We start from the raw sequence: 25,004 nt of genomic DNA on the forward strand, positions 1-25,004 counted from the left end.
TTTTCAGGTATTGCCCTTTCCATCAGAATTAAGCAAAGTTTAAAACTATTGCCCATGCAGCCACTTTTCTCTATTATTTAGGGGCAGATCGACAAGGCCAAGGTTTCTGCACCCTCTGGCTCTATTGAACAGTTAGGCAAGGCTGCTATTTAAAGAGCAGAAGAGCCCAAGAGTCTGGATGCACCCAGTTGGGCCTGGTCTCCTAGACACTTGGCTCTCCTAAGGATGCCCACCAGAGATGACACACACCATCTGCCTTATTCTCCTCAGCGCTGTGAGGCTGGCAGCATTAAGAACTCAGGGCTGTAAGCTTGCTGACCTGTGCTTCCGTCTGTCTCCCACTAATTAGCCAACTAGCCAACTTCCCTCACTTTTCTTCACTGTTAAAGGGGGTTGAACTTGTCTGTATGGTTTGTAGTACTCAAGTAGCAGGCTAATAAAAAATCCCCAAAGAAATCACTGTGATACTATTGAAAGACAATCATAGGAAGTCTATGAACTTGTGCTTACTTTTTATCTTGTAATGATTTCCTAAATTTAAAACGTGGGTATCCAAGATCGAGAAGGGGAGAGTGTTGACATGTCGTGGGGTTGATAACCAATGTCAGAAAACAATATATGCACTCATTGTTTAATGAGACGCTAGTTTGTTCTGTAAACCTTCATCTAAAGTACAATAACTGGAAAAAAAAAAAAAAAAAACCCATAACGTGGTGTCTGTGAGCCTAACGACTATGTATTTTCTTTTGAGGAACCTAGGCGTGAGCATCAGTTTGATTTCTAGGAGCATGACACCACTACTGCCTGAAGAACAGTATTGAATGGCAATGTCTATGCTTTTGAGGTGGCTGTAAGAGTGGAAGTTGTCAGGACAGTGATAATAGAAGTAAAATTTAAACTAAGTAAAAATTTAACAGGGGCAAATAAAACATTTTTAGCAGATGACTTTGTTTATAAAGAGCTGTTAGGGGGATATGTTGCTAGGAAAGGTGTCGGAATTCCCCTTTTCTGGAAACCACTCAAATAAAGATTATTTCGGAACTATGTATGTCTGGTCTGGTCAGACCCAGGAGAAAGGATTTGTGACCATTCTGGTTTCCACAGAAATTTGAGGCAAGGCCTGAGAGGATCCTCTCTATGTGCTTGCATTGTTTGATCACGAGGGGGTGCTGCTCACCTAACTGAGGCCCATGAAGGCCCCTCCCTCAGCAGCATCCACCTGCCTGTTCTAAGTGTTTTGTTGTATAACAAATGAAGAAAACAAATTCATAGCACTCTGGGGACAGGAAGAGAGTCAGATGCTCTTGTTGAAGTGGTATCCAGAGGAGAGAAAGTTCACCTTACTAAGTAGTATGTTTGTACTCAGCCTAAAAGCTTGAATGTATCTGATTTGCAGAGCAGAGAAATCAAGGGACATTAGTTTTAAATTTATTCCTAGGAAGTATGGAAACTTTTGGGGAAGAAGACATAGATTTTACAAAATGAATGAAATTGGGTACGGTCTAGGCCTTTTTGAGCCTGGCAAGGGGATAGACAGAGATGGGGTTTTGCTAACAAGGATGGCAGCATTGGCACATTTCTGAGGTGTTGAGTCCACGGCCTTGACCACCCGTGGCCTGCTGATGTCACAGATGGTGCATGGGGGCTGCTTCTGCTAGGACCAGCTTTGCAGGGGACCTATGACTACTCATGCGGAGAACAACCAGCCATGTGACCCCACAGTGGAAACAGCACTGGGCTGGCAGTGGCCCTGGCTCTGTACCCATGTAACTCAGGACTTCCTTTCTCTGTGCCTCAGTTTACTCTCTGACAAGAGGTGGTTTGGACACAGTGACTCCTAACGTCCTATCTATATCTAAAGGACCGATTTTATAACCATGACCCGGCAGGCTGCTCACATTTCTATGCTGCCAGGCCAGTGGACAAAGACCCCCGTCCAGAGATCCCAGGGTCGGTCTAGTTTCCCGTTATCATCTGGGGTTTAGTTAGTGGAACTGGGGGCTAGAAGAAAGGGGTGGCAAAGTGATAGACAGGGCTGGGATTGTGCTTATGGCCTCCACTTCTTCTGGAAAGAGCAGAGAAGGTGGATGGCACCACACAGACCAACAGGTAATGTCCAAAAACCTTCTGGAGGAGTCTTCCTCTGCTTGGGTGCTTTTCAAATTAGAAATCAATTAACAATAATACTGGGGTAATACTCCCTTCTGCCTGTTGTTTCTGTTACCCCTTCCCCCTTTGCTATGAACATATTGGTAAAGCTTGAACGATTAGTTCCCATTTCATGCCTCTGCATCATGTGGGAGGCCATGTAATTCAAATAATTTGACGCACACAATAAAAAGGAGAAGCTTGGTCTATGGGGTGGGTGCAATTTGACAAGTTGAAAAGGTTTTCTCCTTTTTTTGTGCTATGAAATTGCTAGCAAGTGGTTAATCCTGAACATTTTCCTGCCACTCCTCAGGATGCCTTCTCATTAAAAGAAGAGTTTAAGTTCACTTCTTAGACCCTCTCTTCAAATCGAACTCTGTTTTTCAAATGTCAGCTCAGGATATCCCCAACAGCATCCAGTTGTTTAGGAACAGGTTTGCTTTGGAATTTGTAGCAAGTCTCCAAAACAGGGTGTTCCCGATGGTTGTTCATGGTCACGTTCACCAAGAGAGTGGGGAAGGGGCTCTCCTGGGACAGCTTATCAGGAAGGAGAAGTGGACAGCAATTGGTTTCAGTAATTAACAGGCAGGGGCTTGATCTGGTGAAAGTTCACGGGAAAAGAGGACGTGCCCCCAGTGTTTGGTTACTAGACAGGGCAATCAGCCTTTTAAGACCCAAGGAAGCTTTTACAAATTTGCATGAATTTAACAGAGGGGATTATGCAAATATCTTTTCTTTATCCAAAGTATGCCTAGAAATGCTTTTATTTCTTAATTTATTTTTTACATTCTGCAAAGCCCTGCGTCTTGATTCCCATCTAAATGAACTTTAAATTATCATAATTTCACCACTACTTCTACATAATACTAAAAAAATCACCCTCCTTTGATGGGGAGAAATAGCACAGGTAATGGGAAGTATTAGCACATTGAATTTAAGAAAGAAAGAAAACGACTTTAAAACATACAGAGGCACAAATTGAGCAGACAGCCAGCTACTATATAATATAATGGCAGGTTATATTTCACAGAGAAGCAGACAGACTTGGGCCTTTCTGGCTTAATGTGAGAGCATTGGGGATGTTCAATGGATTTATGCATAAGAACAGTTCAGGGAACTGGGTTGACTTGTATCGACTTAAATTTCTGATTGATGCTGAATAGCAGCAATTCTTTTATCTCATTGCTCCTAGGCTGCTCCCCTGATACAAATAATTTGAGATTTTGAAATTAACTTGGGAGCAGTTCCCCACATTCAGTTCTGTTGGTCACAAAGAATAATTGAACGTGAAAGTGTCACATCCGTTGTGATAATTCCTAAATCCATCGCCTGGGTAGTAAGAGTTATTTAAATTTAATCTTACAGATTAATTATCAAATGGATAATATATTATCAAACAGATATATTATCAAACACTAACTACATTTAAGGTCCAGAACTGAGTTCCTAGCTCACAAATAGCATTTTGCACCAGGATTTCCCATTTGTCGATTATTTTTTTGCCACAGATCAAATAAATTATTACACATAAAAAGCCCTGTAATTGTAAAGCACAAAGCACATGTTAATAATTATGTTCTTTAATTTTGAAAATCAATTTAACTGTCCAGGATTTTCTTGGCATTTTATACATAGTTTACACCTAAATTGCTGGAAGTCACCTGGATCCATCAGATGGAGCTGTCTTTCAGTAGCAATCTCTCTCTCATTCATTTCTTACAAAAACACAAAACAAAAAACTAAAGCCTCATTTTCAGCTCCCTTCCTCCATATAGTATGAAACATGGATACTTTCTGCTCCTTTGGCGACCAGTGTAACCTGTCTTGCTTTCCAACAGTCAGATGCTCACTCTTATTTCTCTAGAAATAAACAGAGTCTGCATTTTCTGTTCCTGTTTCTTCCAAAGAGAAGAAACTAAACGTAGGCTTTGTATTTCTCCCCAACTTATTGGCAGTTTGTCTTCCCAGGAAAAAGGATAAATTTCTCCTAGGCCAGTTCACTACTATTCCAGGTGATTTGTTACCATTTTATCCAGTTACTAAATTAGCATATAATGAATGCTTAAATAACCATCTTCCTGCTCCAATATTTGGATCACATTAAAAAAAACAGTACTGTCCCTAATACATCCCTCTTCCCAGATTCTTAGCATTCTGCTCTTTCTTGCTAGTCTATATTATTTTTAAGGTACATATTCAACTAAAAAGACCCCCCCCCCCAAAAAAACAAAAACAACAACCCTAAATAATACTTTACATGCCTTCTATTACAAATGATTCAGGCAAATGCAAGAAGCAGTATAATGGGATTTCAGAAAAGAGAAAATGGCATTGCCAAGCAGGGTCCTATGGGAAGAGAATCTAATAAGGGGGATTTTGGTCATCTATATAGTCAGTGACATCTAACTGTGAAAATGTGTTTGACAGTATTGTCAGGCGAGCCAGGATTGCTGGCAGACACGGATGGTAGTGGGTGGGTGGCTTTATTTGAAGGCTTGGATTGGCTGAAGGGGTAGCCATCTCTTTAGAAGGCCTCCCACCTACTTCAGTGACAACAAGTGGCTCAAGGTGAGGAGGGTGATATTCACTATTTTAGAAAAAGTCAAAACATTTTATGGAACACGAGCCACAGATATCTTGGCAAAGGATACACAATGGATGTGTGTACTTTTAATCTTTCAAAATCCTTCTTCCCATTCAATTCCAAGCAATTTAAAACCAGGATAGATTAAACAAAGCTGGAAGACCGTGGGAAAGAGAAATGGGAGTGTTGAGCGCACCTATACCACCACGGCTTGAGATGGGGAGGAAAGATGTGGTCTCCGTAATATGGTTTTTGAGTTGGGTGTGCGAATTTCACAGCTTGTTTCCCTCACTTGGGAAGAACTACAGGTTTCTCTAACTCATACAGATGAAAAATCCCTCCATACAGTAATGTTTAGATGGGGAGGGAGTTTTCAAGGTCCAACAGAAGAAGTTGCGTGGTGTTTCTTTTTTATCCTTTAGTTGTTACTAGTAAAGGTCCCGCAGATTAATAGATTAAAAGCAAGAAGGAAAAATAAGAAGGCAGCTAAAGGACACTTGAAGGTCAATTTTAGCCAAGGGCTTCCTATGAGATGAAGAAACTGTAGTCTATTTTTGACCTCCCTTTGTAGCTGTCCTAGGGTATGTGCTGTAGACATTGTGAGGAATTGCTACAAACGAGTGATGGTGTGTGTATGTGCGCACGCATGCACACACGTTCTTGTGTGTGTGTGTATGTGTGTTTATGAGGGTGGTGAAGTGCCACCATCTAGTCTATCCTTTGAATTTAAAGCATCACTTTCTGAAAATACCGGAAGTATTTGGAAGCCAAGCTACCTCCGTAGGAGACTGTATGGGGCAAAAGAACAGCACTTGGCAAGATTAAACATACCCATCCTGGGCTGCATATTTCTCATCTAAAATGGGAGGTAATGATAGAAACTACTTCATCGAATTGTCGTGACGATTAGATGATTAGGAAGCACAGAAAGCTTAGGTCAGTTCCAGCACCCAGTAATTGCTCAATGTTAGCTATTATTATATTATTATTATTAATCCAATGATCTGAGCTTGAATTCCAGCCCCTCACTAACCAGCTGACACAGCTCTCACTTCCTTGTTTTTCAGTCTCCTCCTCTGTAAAACGGGACTAAGTCTACTTGATCCATACTTACCAGTTTTTCAAATGAGATGGAAAATGTGAAAAGATATTCTGGAAGAAAATGTAGTGAAAGAAGAATGGAATGCGTGTGTATGTTTTATTCCCTGTTTCTCTGAAACTATTTAAAACGCTTACTACACTCTGTATGATGCTACAGAACTGAAAGCAACACGTTGTACCAGGATCTGGCAAACAAAGATACCTCTGATGGTGAATCGGACAGCATGGAAACCAGCTTCCCAAACAGTGAGGGGGAGATGGGAAAATCAAGGAACGGCATAAATCCACATGGCACGGGGAAAGCCTAGTGACCACTATCCAAAGCATTCTATCCAACGAAAGCATCTAAAACCACAGAGACGGGAGATGAAACTACAGCCGCATCATAAGCGGGGTGTCAGTTAGAAGACACACACACGTACCACTGTGTTCTGAGATGGGGGTAGGTCTGGCAGGGAGAGGAGTTCTCTGGCAGCTCATGCAAAACAGAGGTGGTTTCTGATCACAGAAAGCAGTCAAGACAGGGCCTCTGACCTGCAGTCAAGAGGATTCTTACCTTTTTGACATCCCTGACCAAGTGGTACAATGTATTTGAGGGCCCATGTCTCTGAAAGCAATAAAGAAGAATGAAATGGTTTTGCTAGTTAGGGGCTCTAGTTGGCAAGGCAAGAAGGTTCTGGAAGGAAAGGTTCTGGTTGGTGGAGGGGCAGTGTATAGAGAAGATGGACCTTGTTCTAGTTGCTCAGTTGTACCTGTTTCTTCTAAACAAACACTCTGGCAGATTTGAGGATTGAATTTCCTCATGAAAAAGCATTTGAGGTTCTAGGTTTAAGCTTGGCGAGGGAGACCACCAACTCGGATGATAGCTTGCCCAAGGTATGGTTTAAGGAGTTAGTTTTGCAGCAGAGGGAGGCAAAGGGGCTAGTTTACCTCGCTGGAAATACACTTTGGCACATCACCATTGCGACTTGTTTATTACCCATTATGAATGAGAAGTCGTCTAAACACGGGCTGGCCAACGTTTTCTGTAAAAGGTTAGTTAGGTAGCAAATATTTTAGGCTGTGTGGGCCACGTGGTCTCTGCTGCAGCTATTCAACTCTGCCATTGTAGTGTAAAGGCAGCCAGAGACAATGTTTAAAAATGAGCATGGCTGTGTTGGCATCGACTCCATGGCAATGGGTTTGGCTTTTGGTTTACGTTCCAATAAAATTTTATCTAACGGCATAGATATTTGAATTCCGTGTAATTTTCATGTGCCACAAAATATTCTTCTTACCATTAAAAATTATATAAAAACCATTCTTAGCTAGCAGGCCATTCAGAAATAGGCAATGGGCTGGATTTGGCCCCTGGGTGGTAATTTGTCGACCCTTGATCTAAAGAAAAAGCCACAGGTGGTTTGGAGAAAAGAGATGCTTGGGGAAAAGTTGTTTGCTTGCTTGAGGTGAGAATAAAGTGAAATCGGTTTCTATCTTCTTGTCTTTCAGGAATAAGGTGACCAGATATAAGATGCCCAGCTAAATTTGAATTTCAGATAAACAATGAATACTTTTTAATATAAGTATGTCCCATGACATATTTGGGATATACTTTTACTAAAAAAAAAAAATAATAATAAAAATAATTTGCTTATCTGAAATTCAAATTTAACTGGGTGTCCTACATTTTAATTTGCTAAATCTGGCAACCGTACTGGAGGATCTACAACAGCGATAGCAAATCCTTAAGAAATGTTGCAGCACACTCAAGTATTGGGACAGTCCCTGCGTACTGTCTCAGCTACTTGCCCATTCATGCACACACGCTTATCAGAATCTTTTTTCTACTGAAGGGATGCCACATTGTGTAGTGGGTAAACACACATTCTCTGAGTCAGCCTGCCTGGTTCCAAATCTGGCTCTGACCAGGGGCAAGCTACTTGTGACTCAGTTTTATCATCTCTAAAATGGGTATAATAATAGCACTTATTTGATAGGATTGTTGTGAAAGTTAAACGATAAAATGTATATGAAGCTATTAAAACAGTGCTTCCAAACCCTCGTGCCGTTGAGTTAATTCCTACTCCTAGTGGCCCTATAGGGCAGAGCAGAACTGCCCCATAGTGTTTCCAAGGCTGTAATCTTTATGGAAGCAGACTGCCATATCTTTCTCCCCTGGAGCAGCTGGTGGGTTCAAACCACCAAACTTTCGGTTAGCAGCAGAGTGCTTTAACCACTGCACCACAGGGCTCCCCAAACAGTGTTTAGCACTCAATAAATGCTAGCTATGATTATTGCTACTAGGGCCATTCAAACTCCCATAATCCTCAACAGAGTACTCCAGAGAACCACTGTCAATTTACTGGAGTAGTGAAATGTATTGGCCTTTCTTGGTTTAAAACTTCCTACTTCCTTCCTTTTTGTTTCAATCGTTGGAATAAATTACTCTATTCCCTTGATTGATATGTAAACATTCAACATTCAACTGTTTTATTTTTTGGGAAAACCCCAGGATTCTTACTCCAAGTCTCAGTATGCTGAGCCAAGAAAAATCTGGGGAGTAAACAGAAACCCGAGGCCGCTCTGCTAACCTGTTTTGTACTTCCTGCAGGGGGAATGAAATAGAAGCTATGTGGTGCCCTCTAGTGCCATCCTTCTAGTCTAAAACGGGCTGGGGACAGGTCAATAAGCCCCCTCCCATTTGTGCTCTGGGTGGTGGGACAGAGAGGCACTGTAACAAACGAGAGGAAGAGTAATCTCTGAGACAGAAGCTTGTGTTTAGTCCTGACTTCTTTAGTTAGGAGTTTAATAACCTTAAAGAAATCAATTCACTTCTGGGCCTCAGTTCCCTCATCTGTGAAATGGGAGAGAACAATCTTTTCTCTTTTAATTGCATTTGATTTTAGTGAGGATTAGCTCAGAACCAACGCACTTAGCTTGCTGAATGTTCTGAAAAACTTCATAAATGGTAGTTTTTCTTATGATTAATGCCTGGCACCCCTAGCGATTGACTTAATAAGTCATTGCAAAATAAATAAAAACAAAACATACAAAAAATCCTTTTGAGTAACCTCAAATAGGAGGTATTCTACATTTTATTCCACCATAGCGCAAAAGGAATGAAGTTCACAGCTCTGAGGATAGCAAACTGGTGTGAGATGCTTAATCAGCCCCTTTGATGCTTAGACTTAAATCAATCCTCCTTTGCTGATTGCTTCCAATACCCCGTGGGCTTGCAGAATAAAACGTACTCTAATCCAGAGCCTCCTGGTTTTGTGTGAGAATCTGTGAGAATATTTCCCTTAGGTGGTCACGTAACTTTTTGCCTTAAATTGTTGACAATTGAGCAGTTAAAACAAGTAGGATCCCTTGACTTGGGTCTGTTGGCTACACAGGCCTAGGGAAGCGTTTGTGTGGAAGGATCCATGCAACTTGGGGAGAGGATCACAGGCATGTAGGAGGCAGGAGAAGGCAAAACAAGAACACAGAGCAAAGAAAAGTGCCTTAGCTTGGCCCTACCGTATTGTACAATTCCTCTAGTCTGGAGATGGTGAGAAAACGGTGCATGCTTACTCCATTCTCTATGAGTAATTTCACAAAATCCACTCTGTCCAGCACTAGGGCATCCAACATGGCTTGCTCCAGAGACCCCACCTGCAAACCAAGTCATTGAGTTAGTCTGCTCCAAGGTGTAGGCATGCAGTTCTTTGGTGTTCACTCAGACAGCTTAGAAATGGAGGCTTCTGACATTTGGTAAACCCTCAACACATCTAGGAACATGCTAGCAAGACTGTACTCAACTCCACTTTTGGGACAGCCATACCCTTTACTGTGATTTCAGCTCTGTCTTTGCAAATGGAAGCCAACGATTTTAGTTGCAATAGCTATTCCCTCCCTGAATCTCTTTTCTGAATTCTGAAAAGGGGAAAGAGCTTGAAGGGTGTTTCCCTTTCAACTCTTTGACCAAACTTCTGCAACATCGGTAAACGTCAAAATGGGTACTTTGCTGTCTTCGCTTCCATCTTCCTTAGGCTGATACCACTAGGTTGACTCGAGAAAAGAAACCCAAAGAAACAGATCAAAGGACCCAAAAGACATGATGGGGTCTCCTTAGAGAAATGGGCAAGACAGAGGCAGGAAGGTGTCACTTAACTATAAAAAAACAGCTCATCTTCTGGATTTGTCACTGACTAGCATTTTTATTTAATTTCTTCCTCAGAAGCTTCCCAGTGCCTTCTTGACAAATTAGCATTAGCAATCTGCAAATGCTAAATGAAGACATATGATCAATCTAAGGCAGAAGTTCTCTGAGGGAAAAGGGTTAAAAAAAAAAAAAAAAAGACCTGCACAGGACCAATGATGTCTTTCAGTGATTCCAGGCACAGGCATCTAATTTCAGGCAGCCTGGCTGTCTCCTGGGGATACATGGTATACCACCCCATGGCTAATTTTCCAGGTTTTTATTTTTGGTAGAGTCAATTGAGGGAAACAAACCAAGAACGGTTATATAAAGCTCCAGTTTGCTCTGTGCTGTTCTTGGGAATAGGGAGGACCTGTATTCAGCCACCAGGACCAGATGGCACCTGCACGCTGAAGCCTGATAAATCTGCCTTCCTGAGGTGTGACCCAGCCATAAATCAGCACGGGGCGGCATCACGTGGAAGCAGCAACGTCTTCCTTTTGTCCCTTTCAACAGACCACCAGAAACAACCAATAACTCCACTAATTCCTTAATTTTAATTAATGCAACCTTTTTCTTATGTTTTTTTGTTCATATTAAAATAAATGACATAATTTGTAGCTGAAAATTGATATTAAAGACCAATGATGGAAATGTTTGGACCGCTTGGAGTTGTGCTTAGTTGTAACTTCCACTAGGTGGCAGTATTTTCCTAAAGATGAGAAAGGAAGCCCAGGCCAGAGTATTCGGTTCGAAGGGATGTTTCCATCTTCAGGAAAAGGCAGTGGTTTCCTGAAACTCTCTCAGAGGTTTAAAATACCCTTGCCCAGGCAGGCGGGCTTTTCAGAGGGGACGACATATACTCTACCGGCCACTGTTGCCCATAAATAAAGATCTGGCTGCGAGCGATGTCGACTCTGTTCCAGGCTAAAGCTAAGCTCAGTTGGTCTGGGGCCGAGGCATTGGCTCCTGTGTATAGACATTAAAAAAAATAGACATTGGGAGAGAGAAAACATTGATTAGTTATCATATCAAGGAAATCCACTCTGCCACTCTTCCAATGGCCCCTTCTTCTTGTGGCACAAACCTGGCCCAACAGCAGGGTTTCACAAACTTAGCATTGATATTTTGAGTCAGGACATTGACATTTTGGGCAGGATAATTTTTTGTGTGTGTGTGGTAGGGGACTGTGCTGTGCATTGTACGATTTTTAGCAGCATCACTGGCCTCTTCCCACTAGATGCCTGAGCACCCTCTCCACTCCCAATGACAATAATCAAAAATGTCTCCAGACATTGCCAAATGTCCCCAGAGGGGAACAAAATCAGCCCTGCTGAGACCCGCTGCTCTCCAGTGTTGCTAATTCAAAGGCTGGCTCCAGTTCTACCAGTATCAGCATCATCTGGCACTCGTTAGAAATGCAGAGTCTCAGGCCCCACCCCAGAGCTACTGAATCAGAATTTGTATTTGAACAAGATCCCAGACAATTCATGGGCATGTTAAAGTTTGAGAAGTTCTGGTCTCCGACAGGCATTCCTGGGTGATGCAAATGATTAATGCACTCCACTGCTAACTGAAAGGTTGGAGGTTCCAGCCTGCCCAGAGGTGCCTCAGAAGAAAGGCCTGGCAATCTACGTCTCAAAAATTGGCCATTGAAAACACTATAAAGCAGTTTACTCTGACACACAGGGGGTCATGGTCTACGTCTACATGTTGCCTGGTCTACAACACATTTTTTTTCCTCTGTTGGCCAAGCACTAATTTAATTGCATGGTGATGGTGCCCTCAGCAACCAGTGGGCCGCCTTTGCTACTCTGTTGAACAAAAGCTAAGAAGATTTTTTTGCGAAAGGCATAAGAGCAGCCTAGCTTTACTTTGGTTCGTAGGTAGAAACCACTAGAGCATTTTTCTGCTTCCCTTTAGTCTCTAGATCTGCGCTGTGCTGTCCAATATGGTAGCCACCAGCCATTTGTGGCTATGTAGATTTCAATTAATTAAAATGAAGTAAAATCGAAACTTCGGTTTCTTTGTTGAGCTCGCCACATTTCAAGTCCTCAACAGCCCCATGTGCCTAGTGGCTACTGAATTGGGTGGTGCACATATGGAACACTTCTGTCATCATAGAAAGCTCCACTGGGCAGTGGTGGCCTGAATCAATGCCTCCTGTCCATACATACAACCTGCCAAACAACTGGACGTGAGACGAGAACAAAAGCAGAATGGTAGGTGGAGAGAACCCTGGGCTGCAACCAGGGGACTTGAATCTGCCCTTTCATGGCTGTGTGGCTCTGGACTTCTCTAAGCCATCGTTTTATCATCTGTGAAATGGGACAATAATTATTATCCTGCTTACCCAGCTGTGATGTTTTAAGACTGAAATGAAATCATATGAGGGCATTTATACGTGAACAGAGTTTTTGCAATTCACCGAGTTATCCTACGGAGCGGAGCCCTGGTGGTGCAGTGGTTAAGAGTTCGGCTGCTAACCCAAAAGGTTGGCAGTTCAAATCCAACAGCCGCTCCTTGGAAACCCTATGGGGCATTTGTGAAGATCCTTTAAAAATATAGATTCCTGGGTCCCATCTCTAGAGATTCTGATTTAGTAGGTCTGGGGTGGGATGTGAGTCACTGCATTTCTAACAAGTTCCCAGATGCTGATCTGAGGACCACACTTTGAGTAGCCAGGCCCTGGAGAGCTGTGATACTGTGCTCCTTTCACAGGTTGCTCAAAGCAATCCTGATTCTGCGGGCCACACATTGATGAGTTTAGTATAAAACATATACCTGTAGTAAATTGATTAGTGTTTGGAATGATGAATATTAATTCCATTTATGCAGGGAACTTTCCATCAAGGAAATTATTTCTTATCCCCTCCGATAACAAGAGGGACGGCAGACATACCAGGGCAACTGGCATTAAGTGAGGAATAAACAGGAATGGTGTCAAAATGGAATCAACTTGAAGGGAAAAAACAGTGAAGGCCCCATGGGATGGCATTTGAGAAGGTAACACCTTACAATTTGCGTCTTTAGCTTGTCTGACAGTCATTGCTGACCTGCTGTAATGGTTTAATCATTCCTTTTTTATCATTCATATGGTACCAATTTATATGTCACCCAAATCAATAACAGCAGCACAAATCTGAACAAAAACTTGTAGCAGGAAAGAGTCACTGAGGTCAATGGGAGCTACTGGCCTGAATATAATTAGGTAAGTGTCAGATGAAAGTGAGAAGCCAATGAGCCTTGACTTCTCAAAAATTGAAAATATATCACACGAGAATGGTCAGGATGACAGTTTGGATTAGTGGTTCTCAACTAGGGTGAGCAACCGTCTCAGTTTGCCTGGGACAGTCATGGTTTTAGCACTGAACATCCTGCATCTCAAGAAAACCCTCAGGCCTGAGCATACCTGGATTGTTGGTCACTTTATTTCAACCATGGCTGTACATTGGAATTGCCTGGGGAACTTTAAATTCACTCATGCCTGGGGCCCACCCACAGACAGTCTAGTTCAGCTGATCCTGGGCACTGAAGTTTTGAAAGCTCCCCAGGTAATTCTAATATGAAGCCAAGGTTAATAACCTCTAGACTAGATAACCCGTTGACCCGTTGCCGTCAGGTCGATTCCAACTCATAGCAACCCTATAGGACGGAGCAGAACTGGTGCCATAGAGGAGCACCTGGTGGATTTGAACTGCTGACCTTTTGGTTAGCAGCCGTAGCAATTAACTACTATGCCACCGGGGTTTCCTACTAGTCTAGATAGTATATGTATATTCATTCATTCATCTATTCATCCATTCCTTTATGCATTCAAAGATATTGACTTCATGCCTACTCATATGCCAGGCGCTATGTCAGTAAGAAGCTCTGTGGGTGGTGTAAATGGCTTGCACTCGATTACTAAAAGCTTGGCAGTTTGAACCTACCCAGCAGTGCCATGGAAGAAAGGCCTGGTGACCTGCTTCCATAAAGAGCTCAGCCAAGAAAACCCTATGATGCAGTTCTACTCTGTAACACAGTGGGGTAGGCTCAACATGAGTTGGAATCAAGACGGCAACTACTTTATTTGTTTATTTAATGCCAGTATGAGGACCAAGAAGAATAAGGCAGACTCCTTCGTCTAGAAAGCTTAGAGTCTAGAGAAGGGAAGCTTGTGACTAACTACTGTTTCCTGTAAAAAATTCATTTATTTGTTCAGCAAATATTTATTGCACACTTCTGTGCCAGGCACTGTTTATGCACTGGGCATTCATAGCGAACAAAATAGCTAAGGCCTCCCTTTACACAGAGCTTACAGTCTATGAGAGTGGGGTGGGGGCAGAGGAGAGAAAATAAACAAACTAAAGTCATGGGGAAGCCGCTGGAGGATTCTGTCCTAGAAACAATGCTGTTGGATTTGGATCTTAGAAAAATCACGTTGGCAGCAGTGTGGAGGATGGATCGGATGGGCACTGGACTGGAGGGAGAAGGAGCAATTAGAAAACTTCCACAATATTCTGGGAAAGTGAAAATGAGCTGAAGGAGAGCTAAGAATGATTGATACTCAGGGGGCAAAACTGAAAGCTCTGAGTGACATATTCCAAATCGGGAGCAAAGGAAGAAGAGAAGTCAAAAGTGATCCCCTAGACTTTAGCTTGGGCTGAGCGCAGGGACATGATGGCCGACTGATATTGGATATGCAAGATAAAAACAAGCTTTTGGGGGCAGCAAAATTTCATTTTTTAAACTACTGAGCTTGAGATGCCTGTGGTACATTCAGGTAGCAATTTCCAGAGTCCCTGGGTGGTGTAAAAATGGTTAAGCGCTCGGCTACTAAGTCAAAGATTGGTAGTTCGAATTCACCCAGAGATGCCTCAGAAGAAATGCCTGGTGATCTCCTTCTGAAAATTGAGCCATTGAAAACCCTATGGAGCACAGTTCTACTCTGAAACACATGGGGCAACCATGAGTTGGAATCGACTCAGCAGCAACTGGCTGGGTTTTCTGGTATTAGATACTCAGGTCTGGAGCAGGGGAGGAGTCAGGCCTGATGGCAGAGATTCGGGAAACACACCCATGAAGGTGCATCACCACTAATTCATGAGACAAGAAGAGGACAGAGGATGGGTAATTGGATGTCACCAATATTTGAAGGTATGACAAGTGAAACAAATCTTTAGAAAGAGGCCACAAAGTATCATCAGACAGGTAGGCACAGAACCCAGAGGGCACGGTGCTCTGAACTATGGGAAGAGAGATTTTCAAAGAGGAGGGAGTGATCAAGAGGCAAAGGCTGCAGAGAAGGCAAGCAAGGGTAACAAACAAAAACTGGCCTCACTTTTTACATTCTTCTCATTATCTGACAGCAGCTTATTTATCTATTGACTTATTTTTATCTTCCTTTGCCAGAATGTAAGCCTCACGAGAACAGAGATTTAGTCTACTTTGCTCACTGTTGTATTCTCGAAGTTCCGAACAGTGTTTGGCACATAATAGGCACTCAGTAAATATTGGTTGAATGAATGAAGGAATTGAACAGTGTGCGTTGGGTTTGGCAATTGAGAAGCACTGTATTCAATGACGGGGCCCTGGTGGCACAGTAGTTAAGTCAGCAATTGGAATCTACCAGCCTCTCCTTGGAAACCCTCTGGGGCATTTCTACTCTGTCCTATGGGGTCACCATGAGCTGGAATTGACGGCAACAGGTTGGTTTGGTATTCAATGATACATTTGTACCTGTAGTAGAAGAGGGGATTAGACGCATGTCTGCTACCTCTGTCCTCAAGGAAATTGCAATCTAGTAGGGGTGGAGGGGGGCTGGGATGGAAGGAGACATATGGTGTGCATACGAATCCCTGTAACACAAAGAACACATGGTAAGTGCCGCCAAAGCTGTACAAATGAGAAGTCCAGAGCACTTCCTCTCAGGTGAATCAGGGCAATTTTAGGGAGGAAAGAGAATGTGACCAGGATGGGGAGGACGGTGGAGATTTGGATAGATGGAGCTGTGGGAGGCTGAATGATGTCCGTGTCCTAATTCCTGGAACCTGTGAATGTGCCACTTTACATGGCAAACGAGATTGCAGATGTGATTAGGTTAAGGATCTTGAGATGGGAGAGGATCCTGGACTATCCAGGTGGATCCAATGCAATCACAGTATCTTGATAAGGGAGAGGCTGGTGGCTCAAAGCAGTAGTACGAGCTGTGAAGTCAAAAGCAAGAGGTTGGAGTAGTGCGAGGAAAGGGTCATGAGCCAGGAAACACAGCACCAGAAGCTGAAAAGGGTCAGGAAACAGATTCTAGCCTGAAGCCTCCAGAAGGAATGGGGCCCTGTCAACATCTTGATTTTGGACTTTTGACCTCCAGAACCATAAGAAAATACGTGTTGTTTTAAGTCACTAAATTTGTGGGGTTTTTTTGTTATAGCAGCAATAGGAAACTAATACAAAGTTATTAAAAAATACTATTGTGGGCAGACCGACCATAAAGAGAGAGAGAGAAAAAAAAAACAAAACAAAAACTGGAGAATAGAGATGTGAAAACAAGGCTCTTTAAGGATTTGGCCCAAGTGTAGAGCAGTATTTTCAAACTTGAGCGCACATCTGTTTCACCCAGCGGTCTTGTTGAAATGGTTGCTCTGATTCAGGTCATCTGGAGTGGGGTTTCTAGCTCCATTACTTTGACTGTATGTTGGCTTTGTTACTGTGAACAATGATAAAATAAATATGTGTACCCTTTCTCTTTTTCCTCCACCTCTCAATTTTAAATAGAAGCCTATATTTTTATAAGATTACATTTTGTGTTTAACTGTGCTGTTAAATATACTTATATTTCTAATTTGTGATTCGTCGGTCTTAAAATACAGTCATTATTATAGTAGGTAAATGGTACAGGTGTTACAAGCCAAAAAGCCTACCTGCTCCACCTCCTTTCTTTTTCCCTCCTTTTCCTCTCAAAATTTTTTCATGTTGCGTTATTTCTACGCTGTTATGGTAAGTAACATTTACATTCCTTTGTGTTACTTAAATTTACATTTAAAAAAATTCTTAGTTCTATTATTCTTGTATCAATGCTCATAGTCAGTTCTTTTGCCAGAGTGTCCCTATGTGTCTCTTGGTTGGTAGGTTGAATTTGTTCTGTAGTGTTTTTTTTTTCTTTCAAGAGGGTTTATGGAAACAGGATTGCTGGGGTTTTAAGAAATTTTTTAAAACTGTTTTTCAATAGTCTTTATATTTGAATGATGCTGACTCAATACAAAATCTGTTGCTCTATTACCTCCTGCCATTGGATGTCATTTTGGAAAGGTCTGAGGCCCCCGTGATTTGTCTACCCCATAGCAGATTTGATAATTTTTTCCGGGTGACCCAAAGTATTCTTATTTTCCTTTGAAGTCTAATAATGCTACTACAATATGTCTGAGTGTTGACCATTCTGGGCCAGTTTTTCTTGGCATAAGGTGGAGCTTTCAATATATAGATCCAAAAAAAAAAAAAAATTTTTTTTTATACAAAAAATTTTTTCAAATTACATTTATGTAAGTATATTTTAAAGTATTTGTTCTGATCCGTTATTTTGGGTTTTTTCCTTTGGAGACACTGTGTTTATGCTGAATTTCCATTTTCTGTCTTATGGAAATATTTCTCTGTAATTCTACTTAACTGTTTATTTTCCTTTCGTTTTTGTTTACTTTCCTTGTTTCTGTCCTCTTTTTCCTGCACTGTATCTTCCATAACATATATTTGCTCTTGCACCATTTTCCATCTCACTTGTGATTCTGGGATAGTTTTTCCCTCTGAGTGCCACTCAGATTTTGTCTCTTTGCTGCCTCAGCTTACTTTTACCAGAGTTTTGGTGTTCTCACTTTGAAGTATCGAATCATTTTGTTCGAAACATTTTTAATTTTACGGGGAAATATTGAATCACAATGTTTAGCTGCTTCTCAGCGACATTCTTATAAAAAGTATTCTTCCATTAATACTCTTTGTTCTTCAATTCTATATTCCTCGAATATCTCTGTATGCACTCCGGGCTAGTTGCTTTTTTATTATTCCTCATTTAGTGAGTCGGGTTATAATGGACCCTGGGTAGCATTCCTGGCTTGCTATTTTTCACAACTGGAAGGCTTTCTTTTCAGCTACCATAAAGACAAACTCCTTCCTGTAAGCATGCCTTATGAACTATGTCAGGGCCAGGGGGACTCCTGCCACCTCCAACTCTCGTTCTTGACAGGCTGTTTCTGACAAATGAGAGAACTTTACACCTTAGGGTGTTTCTCACACATCCAGGAACTACATACTTGTTGGCGTTTCCTGAGGACTACCACTGCTAGTCTCTCTCCCAGCTTTCACCCCTTCCTCCCACATAGTTCTGCAGAGACAAATGTTTTGAATATATTTTCTAGTTTCACCAAAAATGGAGTTTGTGGTTCCCTCCTCCCCCTTCTCCTTACTGAGTTTTGAAGCTTTCTAGGAGAAGGGGGACATGATGAGTTTGTGTAGCCATGTCCATACTGGAAGTCCTGAAGGGTTTCTTAGGTAGAAGGGTGTCTTAACCACAGCTGTACTCTAATTGCAACATGCGGGATGGATCGGAATGTGGAAAATAAGAGTCAGAAAGATCCTTTAAGAGACCATTGCAGTAAATCAAGTCAACAGTCCTGAAGGCCTGTTGGTGGCCAGTGAGGAGGTAAAGGAAGGAACAGACATGACAGATATTGTGGAGGCAAAATTACCCAGAATTAGAAAGAGCTTGCTTGAACTAAGGAAGAAAGAAGTAGATGGAGGCTTTGAGCCTAGATAGCTGGAAGAATGGTGGCTATGTGAACAGACAATCAGATAGAAATCAGCTCTCGGGGGAAAGAAAATTAATTTGGTAGAATTTGAGGTGCCTCTTGACATCCAAGACAATTAGAAAAAGAGGGGCCAGGGAGAGAGAAGCTAGGATTAAAGGCAGATCTGCAAATTATTCATATGGACGTGACAGCTGAAGCCCTGGTTCGAGTCTGGCGGAAAGGCTGAAGAAAAGAGAGGGCCCAATGAAGAAGACAAAGGAGTGATCGGAAAGGCAGAAACCTGGGTATCTCTGACACTAAAGAAAGGGAAAAATAAATATAATTACCACCATCCATTGAGAGCCACCTACCTGCTAGGCATTTTACATGTATTATCTCATTTGATGCTCACAAAAGCTCTGTACAGCGAATGTCTTTATTCTCATCCTGTGGGTTGGAACACAGAGGCTCAGAGAGCTGGAGTAACATAGACCTAGGCTTTAAACTGTGGTCTGCCCTCACCATAGGAGAAATTGCAGCAAGGAGTGGATAGAATCAACAGTGTCGAAAGCTGCAGAGAAAGTTCAGTAGGGTGATGATTTGTTTTGCACCCTGAGCGTTGCTGAACAATTCATTGAGTTGTCAGTGGAGGGTATGAGCCCTCTCTGGGATAGTCCCTAAATAAACCAGGTCAAGGGTCTCATCATGGTCCTGCTTGATGGGCTGGGGGAGGGGGACAGGGCAGGATTTGTTGACCTTGCAATATTCTGACTGCCATGATTCTGTGATACACAGGATAATACCACCCATTCCCACAATAATGCTGAGGAGCTTTTCTTCTTACTGGAGTTTTTTGGACCTTTTCTTGTCTTACCTAAAAAATCTTGTCTGGATTAAATGTCCTTCCTAGTAATTTTGTTCATTTCCATCGATATATTTGTAAATGTTGAAACCAGATGGGATAGTGTCTCTTGTCAATGAGAATCCTGTCATCCATTCATTAAAAGACATCAGATCCTCTGCCTATCTGAAAATCACTAAGGTGGAAAGAAACTAGAGCGAGACCCCTTCACGTGACCTGGGTTGCTAGGATACGCCTTCAGTCTTCTCCCAGAGTGGAGAGGCTGCCTACCCTTGTGAGCCTTTTAGGAACGTGGCTGCCACATCTGAGGAAAACCAAATTAAAGGCCGGAAACATACACATAAAAAAGATGAGGCCTGTACATAATTTATTCTTTGCTCTATTTTCTCACCCTGAGAGAGAACTATCTTTTCCTCTTGGTAGAATAACTTTAGATAAACTCCCAGGAGAAAGTTAAAAGGAATCAGGAAAATTGGATTAACTTTAGCTGAAGAAACTCTTATTTGGCTTTTATGGGACAAACAAAACAGGAAGCTGAATGAAAGAAGCCCTTTGTGGGAAGACGGGATTTTCCTTAGTGGTTTATCTTTGTTGTTATTGTTAGTTGCCTTCGAGTTGATTCTGTGACAGAATGGTACTGTTTCATAAGCTTTTCAAGGCTGTGACCTTTCGGAAGCAGATCGCCAGGGCTTACCTCCAAGGCACCTCTGGGTGGGTTTGAACTGCCAGCCTTTCAGTTAGCAGTCCAGTGCTTAACGTTTGTGCCACCCAGGGACTCAGATGGTTTATCTTTAGTAAATAAAAAAGATAATGATAACTAACATTTCTTTCATGCTTAGCTTATGCCAGGCACTGTTTCTAGGTGTTATTTAATTCTCACAACAACCTATGAAGTATCATTACCCCCTTTTTACAGATGAGGAAACTAAGGCACAAAAGCTTGTCCAAGGTTAAGTAGCTAGGAAGTGCTAGGCATTCAAACCCAGGCAGCCTGGCTTCGGAGCCAAAATACTTGATGTCTTCACTTTACCACCTCTAATTTTTTTTTTAAGACTGAGAAAGTGGTGTTAGGGACGGCTTCTAGGGAAAAGACCTGGGTCCCCAGCTGGTTTCATTTACTCAGCAAATTTTATTGAGGTCCCGTTCTCTCCCAGGCTTTGTTGCTGGCAGTGAGGAAACAAGGGTGGGCCAAAGTCTCTATTCTCTCCTGGCTTCTCCTTTGGGTTCTACTAATGAGTCTCTGTTTTAGACAGAGTCCCCTGAAGGCTAACTAAGAGCCTATGCCAGACTCTGAAGTGACTCAAAATGAATTCAATCTTCTTAAATTTCCTTTGGAACAGCACAGGTTGGTTCTAAATTGAACTCCACCCAACCCTTCCTAGCCCCATTCTTTCTAATCATTCCATCAGTATCGTCACCCCTCCCTGCTAGTCCTGTTAAAACACAACACAACAAAACAGTTGTTGTCAGTGGGTTTTCACTCACGGCAACCTTGTGTTTCTGAGTACAATGCATTCCATAGGGTTTTCATAGGAGTTCACTTTAAGCGACTCCACTTTAAATGATTATGCTATAAAAATGAATATTTATAAAACAGTAAATTAGGTGATACTTATTGTAGAAAGGAAACCCTGGTGGTATAGTGGTTAAGAGCTATGGCTGCTAACCAAAAGGTCAGCAGTTTGAATCCACCAGCTGCTCCTTGGAAACCCTATGGTGCAGTTCTAATCTGTCCTATAGGGTCGTTGTGAGTTGGAATCGACTCAGTGGTGACGAGTAACACGGGGGTGCTCCAGCATTAGGTCATTTACCCCTAGTATTAGGACTGATATGGGCCATGGTAGTTCAGTGGTAGAATTCTCACCTTTCATGTGGGCAGTTCTAGATCTGATGACCTCCTGTGCAGCCATCACTGTCTGTCAGATGACACTTGTGTTGCTATGATGCTGAATAGGTTTTGCAAGCTTCCAGACTAAAACCCTATGGATCACAAAGGTCTGATCCCAGTGTGCATGGGGTCAGTGCGGCTAGCAACAACAACATTAGCACTGATAGATACAGCCTTTTGGAGAACCAAGTGAGAAACCAGCAGATGGCAGCTGCCTGGCTCAATTTTGGTCCATGTCAGGTTACCATTTACTGGACAGCAGGTGAGTGGCAAGTACAAATACAAGCAGTAACAACTTCTTCAGGTGGAAGACAAAGAGTACTGAGCTTATTGTTAACTGCGGGGTCTTGGAAAAGTTCCTTAATCTCTCCAAGCTGCGGTTTCTCCCTATGTAAAACGAGATCAGTATTATCTCCCTCACAGGATTACTTTGAAGATTAAATAGGATAATAAATGGAAAAATTGTTTGGTTAAAGCACTGTGCAAATACGACATTAGTGTTAGACTCTTACATATTTCCGACAATAGATTTTCCAATCAATCAGGCTAACAACGCTATTGCCCACGCACACGCACCGGGAGGGGAACAGTTACCAGTCAGACTATTACCGTTTCTATTGTGGTCGATGCGAGTGATTAGGTGTCATGGAATTTTCATAAAAGGGTGCATACTATTTAGTGAAACGTAAATTCTAAGAGTTAATTACTGCCAGTCCTTAAATTACCCAGGGCTTATTATACACATGGCAGAAACCCTGGTGGCATTTTGGTTAAGAACTCGGCTGCTAACCAAAAGGTCGGCAGTTTGAATCCACCAGGCGCTCTTTGAAAACCCTATGGGGCAGTTCTACTCTGTCCTATAGGGTTGCTATGAGTCAGCATTGACTCAATGGCAACGGGTTTGGTTTGGTTATACACATGGCAGTCCCTGGGTGGTGCAAATTGTTAACACGCTCAGCTGCTAACCGAAAGGTTGGAAGTTTGAGTTCACCCAGAGGTACCTGGGAGGAAAGGCCTGGTGATCTACCTCCAAAAAATCAGCTACTGAAAACCCTACGGAGTACAGGTCTATCTTGACATACGTGGGGTTGCCATGAGTCGGGGTCAACTAGATAGCAGTTGGTTTATACACATGGCAGAATTGCAATGGGTGTTGGGAATGGGTCTTTTTTGGAGCTTGGGCCTCCAATCAAATGCTACTTTATATTGAGGTTTTCTCTTTGGACACTCCCTTAAGTGAGGTAAATTCGTTATAATGCTAGAGTCAGAATTTAGATAAATGTGTTATGTGTGAAGTATGAGTATGACTAAGTAATTTGAGAAGATGGGTGGTGTGTTTATGGTTGGGCAGCCTAGGGATGGATACTGGGTGTTGTCCACAAAAGCCACCACCACACCCAATTAGGGTCATAAAAGGAAGTGTGTCTGGCGCCCTCCTGAGGCTGCTTGGTGTAATAGGACATCCCTTAGGCTTTTTTTTTTTTTTTTTTTTTTTAGGCCCAGTGCTATGTGGTACGTGCTCAGCCTGCTAATCTCATGTCTGCACTTGTCCTGAATGGTCAGAGCTAATCCAGCGCTCCTCAGGGACTGGAAGCTCTCCTTCTCCTCTCAGCATTTGTACCCTGAGAGTAAGCTGGACTCTTACTTTCTCTTGGGCCTCTACACTTCGTAACCACTGGGTCTACAGGTAGCAGCAGGTGCCAATAAAGCTTGGTTTTGTCTTTCTCTTATTTATTGGGTCTGAGACTTCTGTATAAGGGCTCGTTCAGTTTAGAACTGTTCTTAGTTTCATTTTCAGAGCTAGGATGTTAGACTTTTACAGACCAAAGCTATATAAAACCTTCACAAAGTTGGTATTTAAACATATACCCTGTCTATATGGTGATATTTGCCAGGAGTTTCTGCTACATTATACTATTTCCTCATGTCCTAACAACATAATGCAAGCAGAAACAACAAATGGAATTTTATGTCTTCTTTCATAACGTCGTAAAGCACCATACCATTTCCTTCTCTTTGCTGACTTATTTAAAAGGACGTAGCCTCTTTATCGGGCCATTTTTTTCAATAAGAGAGGACAGTGCTCTACCAAACATGGGACTTTATAAAATTGATGCTGTTTTATGTACAATACGGAAACTTGAGAAACATGTGATGAACGCAAAACTGAGGGAGTGGGAAAAAATTCTATTATTCTGCTTGATTTTTAAAAAGATATTTTTGTGTGTTTTTTGGTGAAAGTTTACACAGCAAGTTAGGCTCCTGTTTGATGATTTCCTCACCAATTGATCAGTATAAGTTACATTTTTCACATTGTGTCAACATTCTTTTTAATTGTATGGTTGCTTTTGGTATGACAAAAAGCAATTCACTTATACAGCTACGTGAGTAAAATATTTGCATCTTCCGTATTGACATTTTTTATCAGGATTCTATAAAAACAGTGGTGAGCCTTGCTTGAGAACTAGGTAATCCAGCGACCATATGTGTTCTCATTTTTATTAAAGTTATGCAGGCATGGTGTTTAGAGAGCCATAACATTCCTACGAGATTCGTTATGAAAAGTCAGAAGTCTCACCTTCCCATTCCTCCTTCCTCAGAGGCAACCACTTTCACTTCCCGTAGCCATTTTGGTTCTCTGAGGAGCCTTGGTGGCGAAGTGGTTACAGCAATCCACGGCTAACTCAAAGGTCAGTGGTTTGAAATCATTAGTGGCTCAGAGGGAGAAAGACGTGGCAGTCTGCTTCAGTAGAGATCTGCAGCCTCAGAAGCCCTATAGGGTCGCTGTGAGTAGGAATGACTGAAGGGCAATGGGTTTAGTTTTGGTTGTGGTAGCTGGCCTTGGAAAATGGTTTCTGAAGAACTACATCTCCCAGAATCCAGCCCCTTGTGCTGTCTCCTCCCACAATGAATCTGGGCTGGTCTTGTGACTTGCTTTAGCCAATAGGTTGCAGTAGAAGTGACGCCATGCTGGTTCCAGGCTTAAGCCTTAAGAAAGTCTGGCAGCCTCTGCGGTTGCCTCCCTCACTCGTCTCGTAGATCGATTTGGGTCTTTCTGCCTCATCATCCAGGGGATTTCCAGCACCTTTCCCCTGTGCCGGAGCTCATGTTTTCCGTGTTCTGTGCTTTCTGTTTCTTGGTTTCCTCTTTCATTTTAGCGGAGCACATCTCCCCATAAATTCCAAAGAAAGAGTTCATGGAAGTGAGTTTTTTGACAATTCATATCTGACACTGTCTTCTACCTTCCCAAGTGCCTCTTAGGTTAGATACAAGATTCTAGATTACAGTGATGTTCTCCAGAATTTTTGAGACATTGCACAATTGCATGATAGCTCTCTGCAGGTTGTTTGGAAGTCTAAAGTCTTTTTTCCTCTTTGGAAGCTTTTAGGATATATATGTGTGTGTGTATGTATATGTGTATATATATATAATTTTTTTTTTTTTTTTGGTCTTCTGTGTTCTGCAATATCTTAATAATATGACTTGGCATGGCTTTATTTTCGCCC

The 25,004-nt window shown here is 42.1% G+C and overlaps 1 protein-coding gene across 10 annotated transcripts in view; it reads right to left on the bottom strand.

The window, feature by feature from the left end:
• TRPM3 (transient receptor potential cation channel subfamily M member 3) overlaps positions 1–25,004 on the bottom strand; it is a 625,242-nt gene that overhangs the window by 128,056 nt on the left and 472,182 nt on the right. For all 10 annotated transcript variants that reach the window (XM_049895512.1, XM_049895509.1, XM_049895508.1 and 7 more), the window contains 3 exons: positions 10,861–10,961; positions 9,332–9,466; positions 6,390–6,440 (listed from right to left, as the gene is read on the bottom strand). In XM_049895512.1, the coding sequence (XP_049751469.1) occupies positions 6,390–6,440; positions 9,332–9,466; positions 10,861–10,961 (287 nt within the window). The remainder of the gene's footprint in view (positions 1–6,389; positions 6,441–9,331; positions 9,467–10,860; positions 10,962–25,004) is intronic.

Source organism: Elephas maximus, chromosome 9, assembly GCF_024166365.1.
Source record: "Elephas maximus indicus isolate mEleMax1 chromosome 9, mEleMax1 primary haplotype, whole genome shotgun sequence".
Lineage (NCBI taxonomy): Eukaryota > Metazoa > Chordata > Mammalia > Proboscidea > Elephantidae > Elephas > Elephas maximus.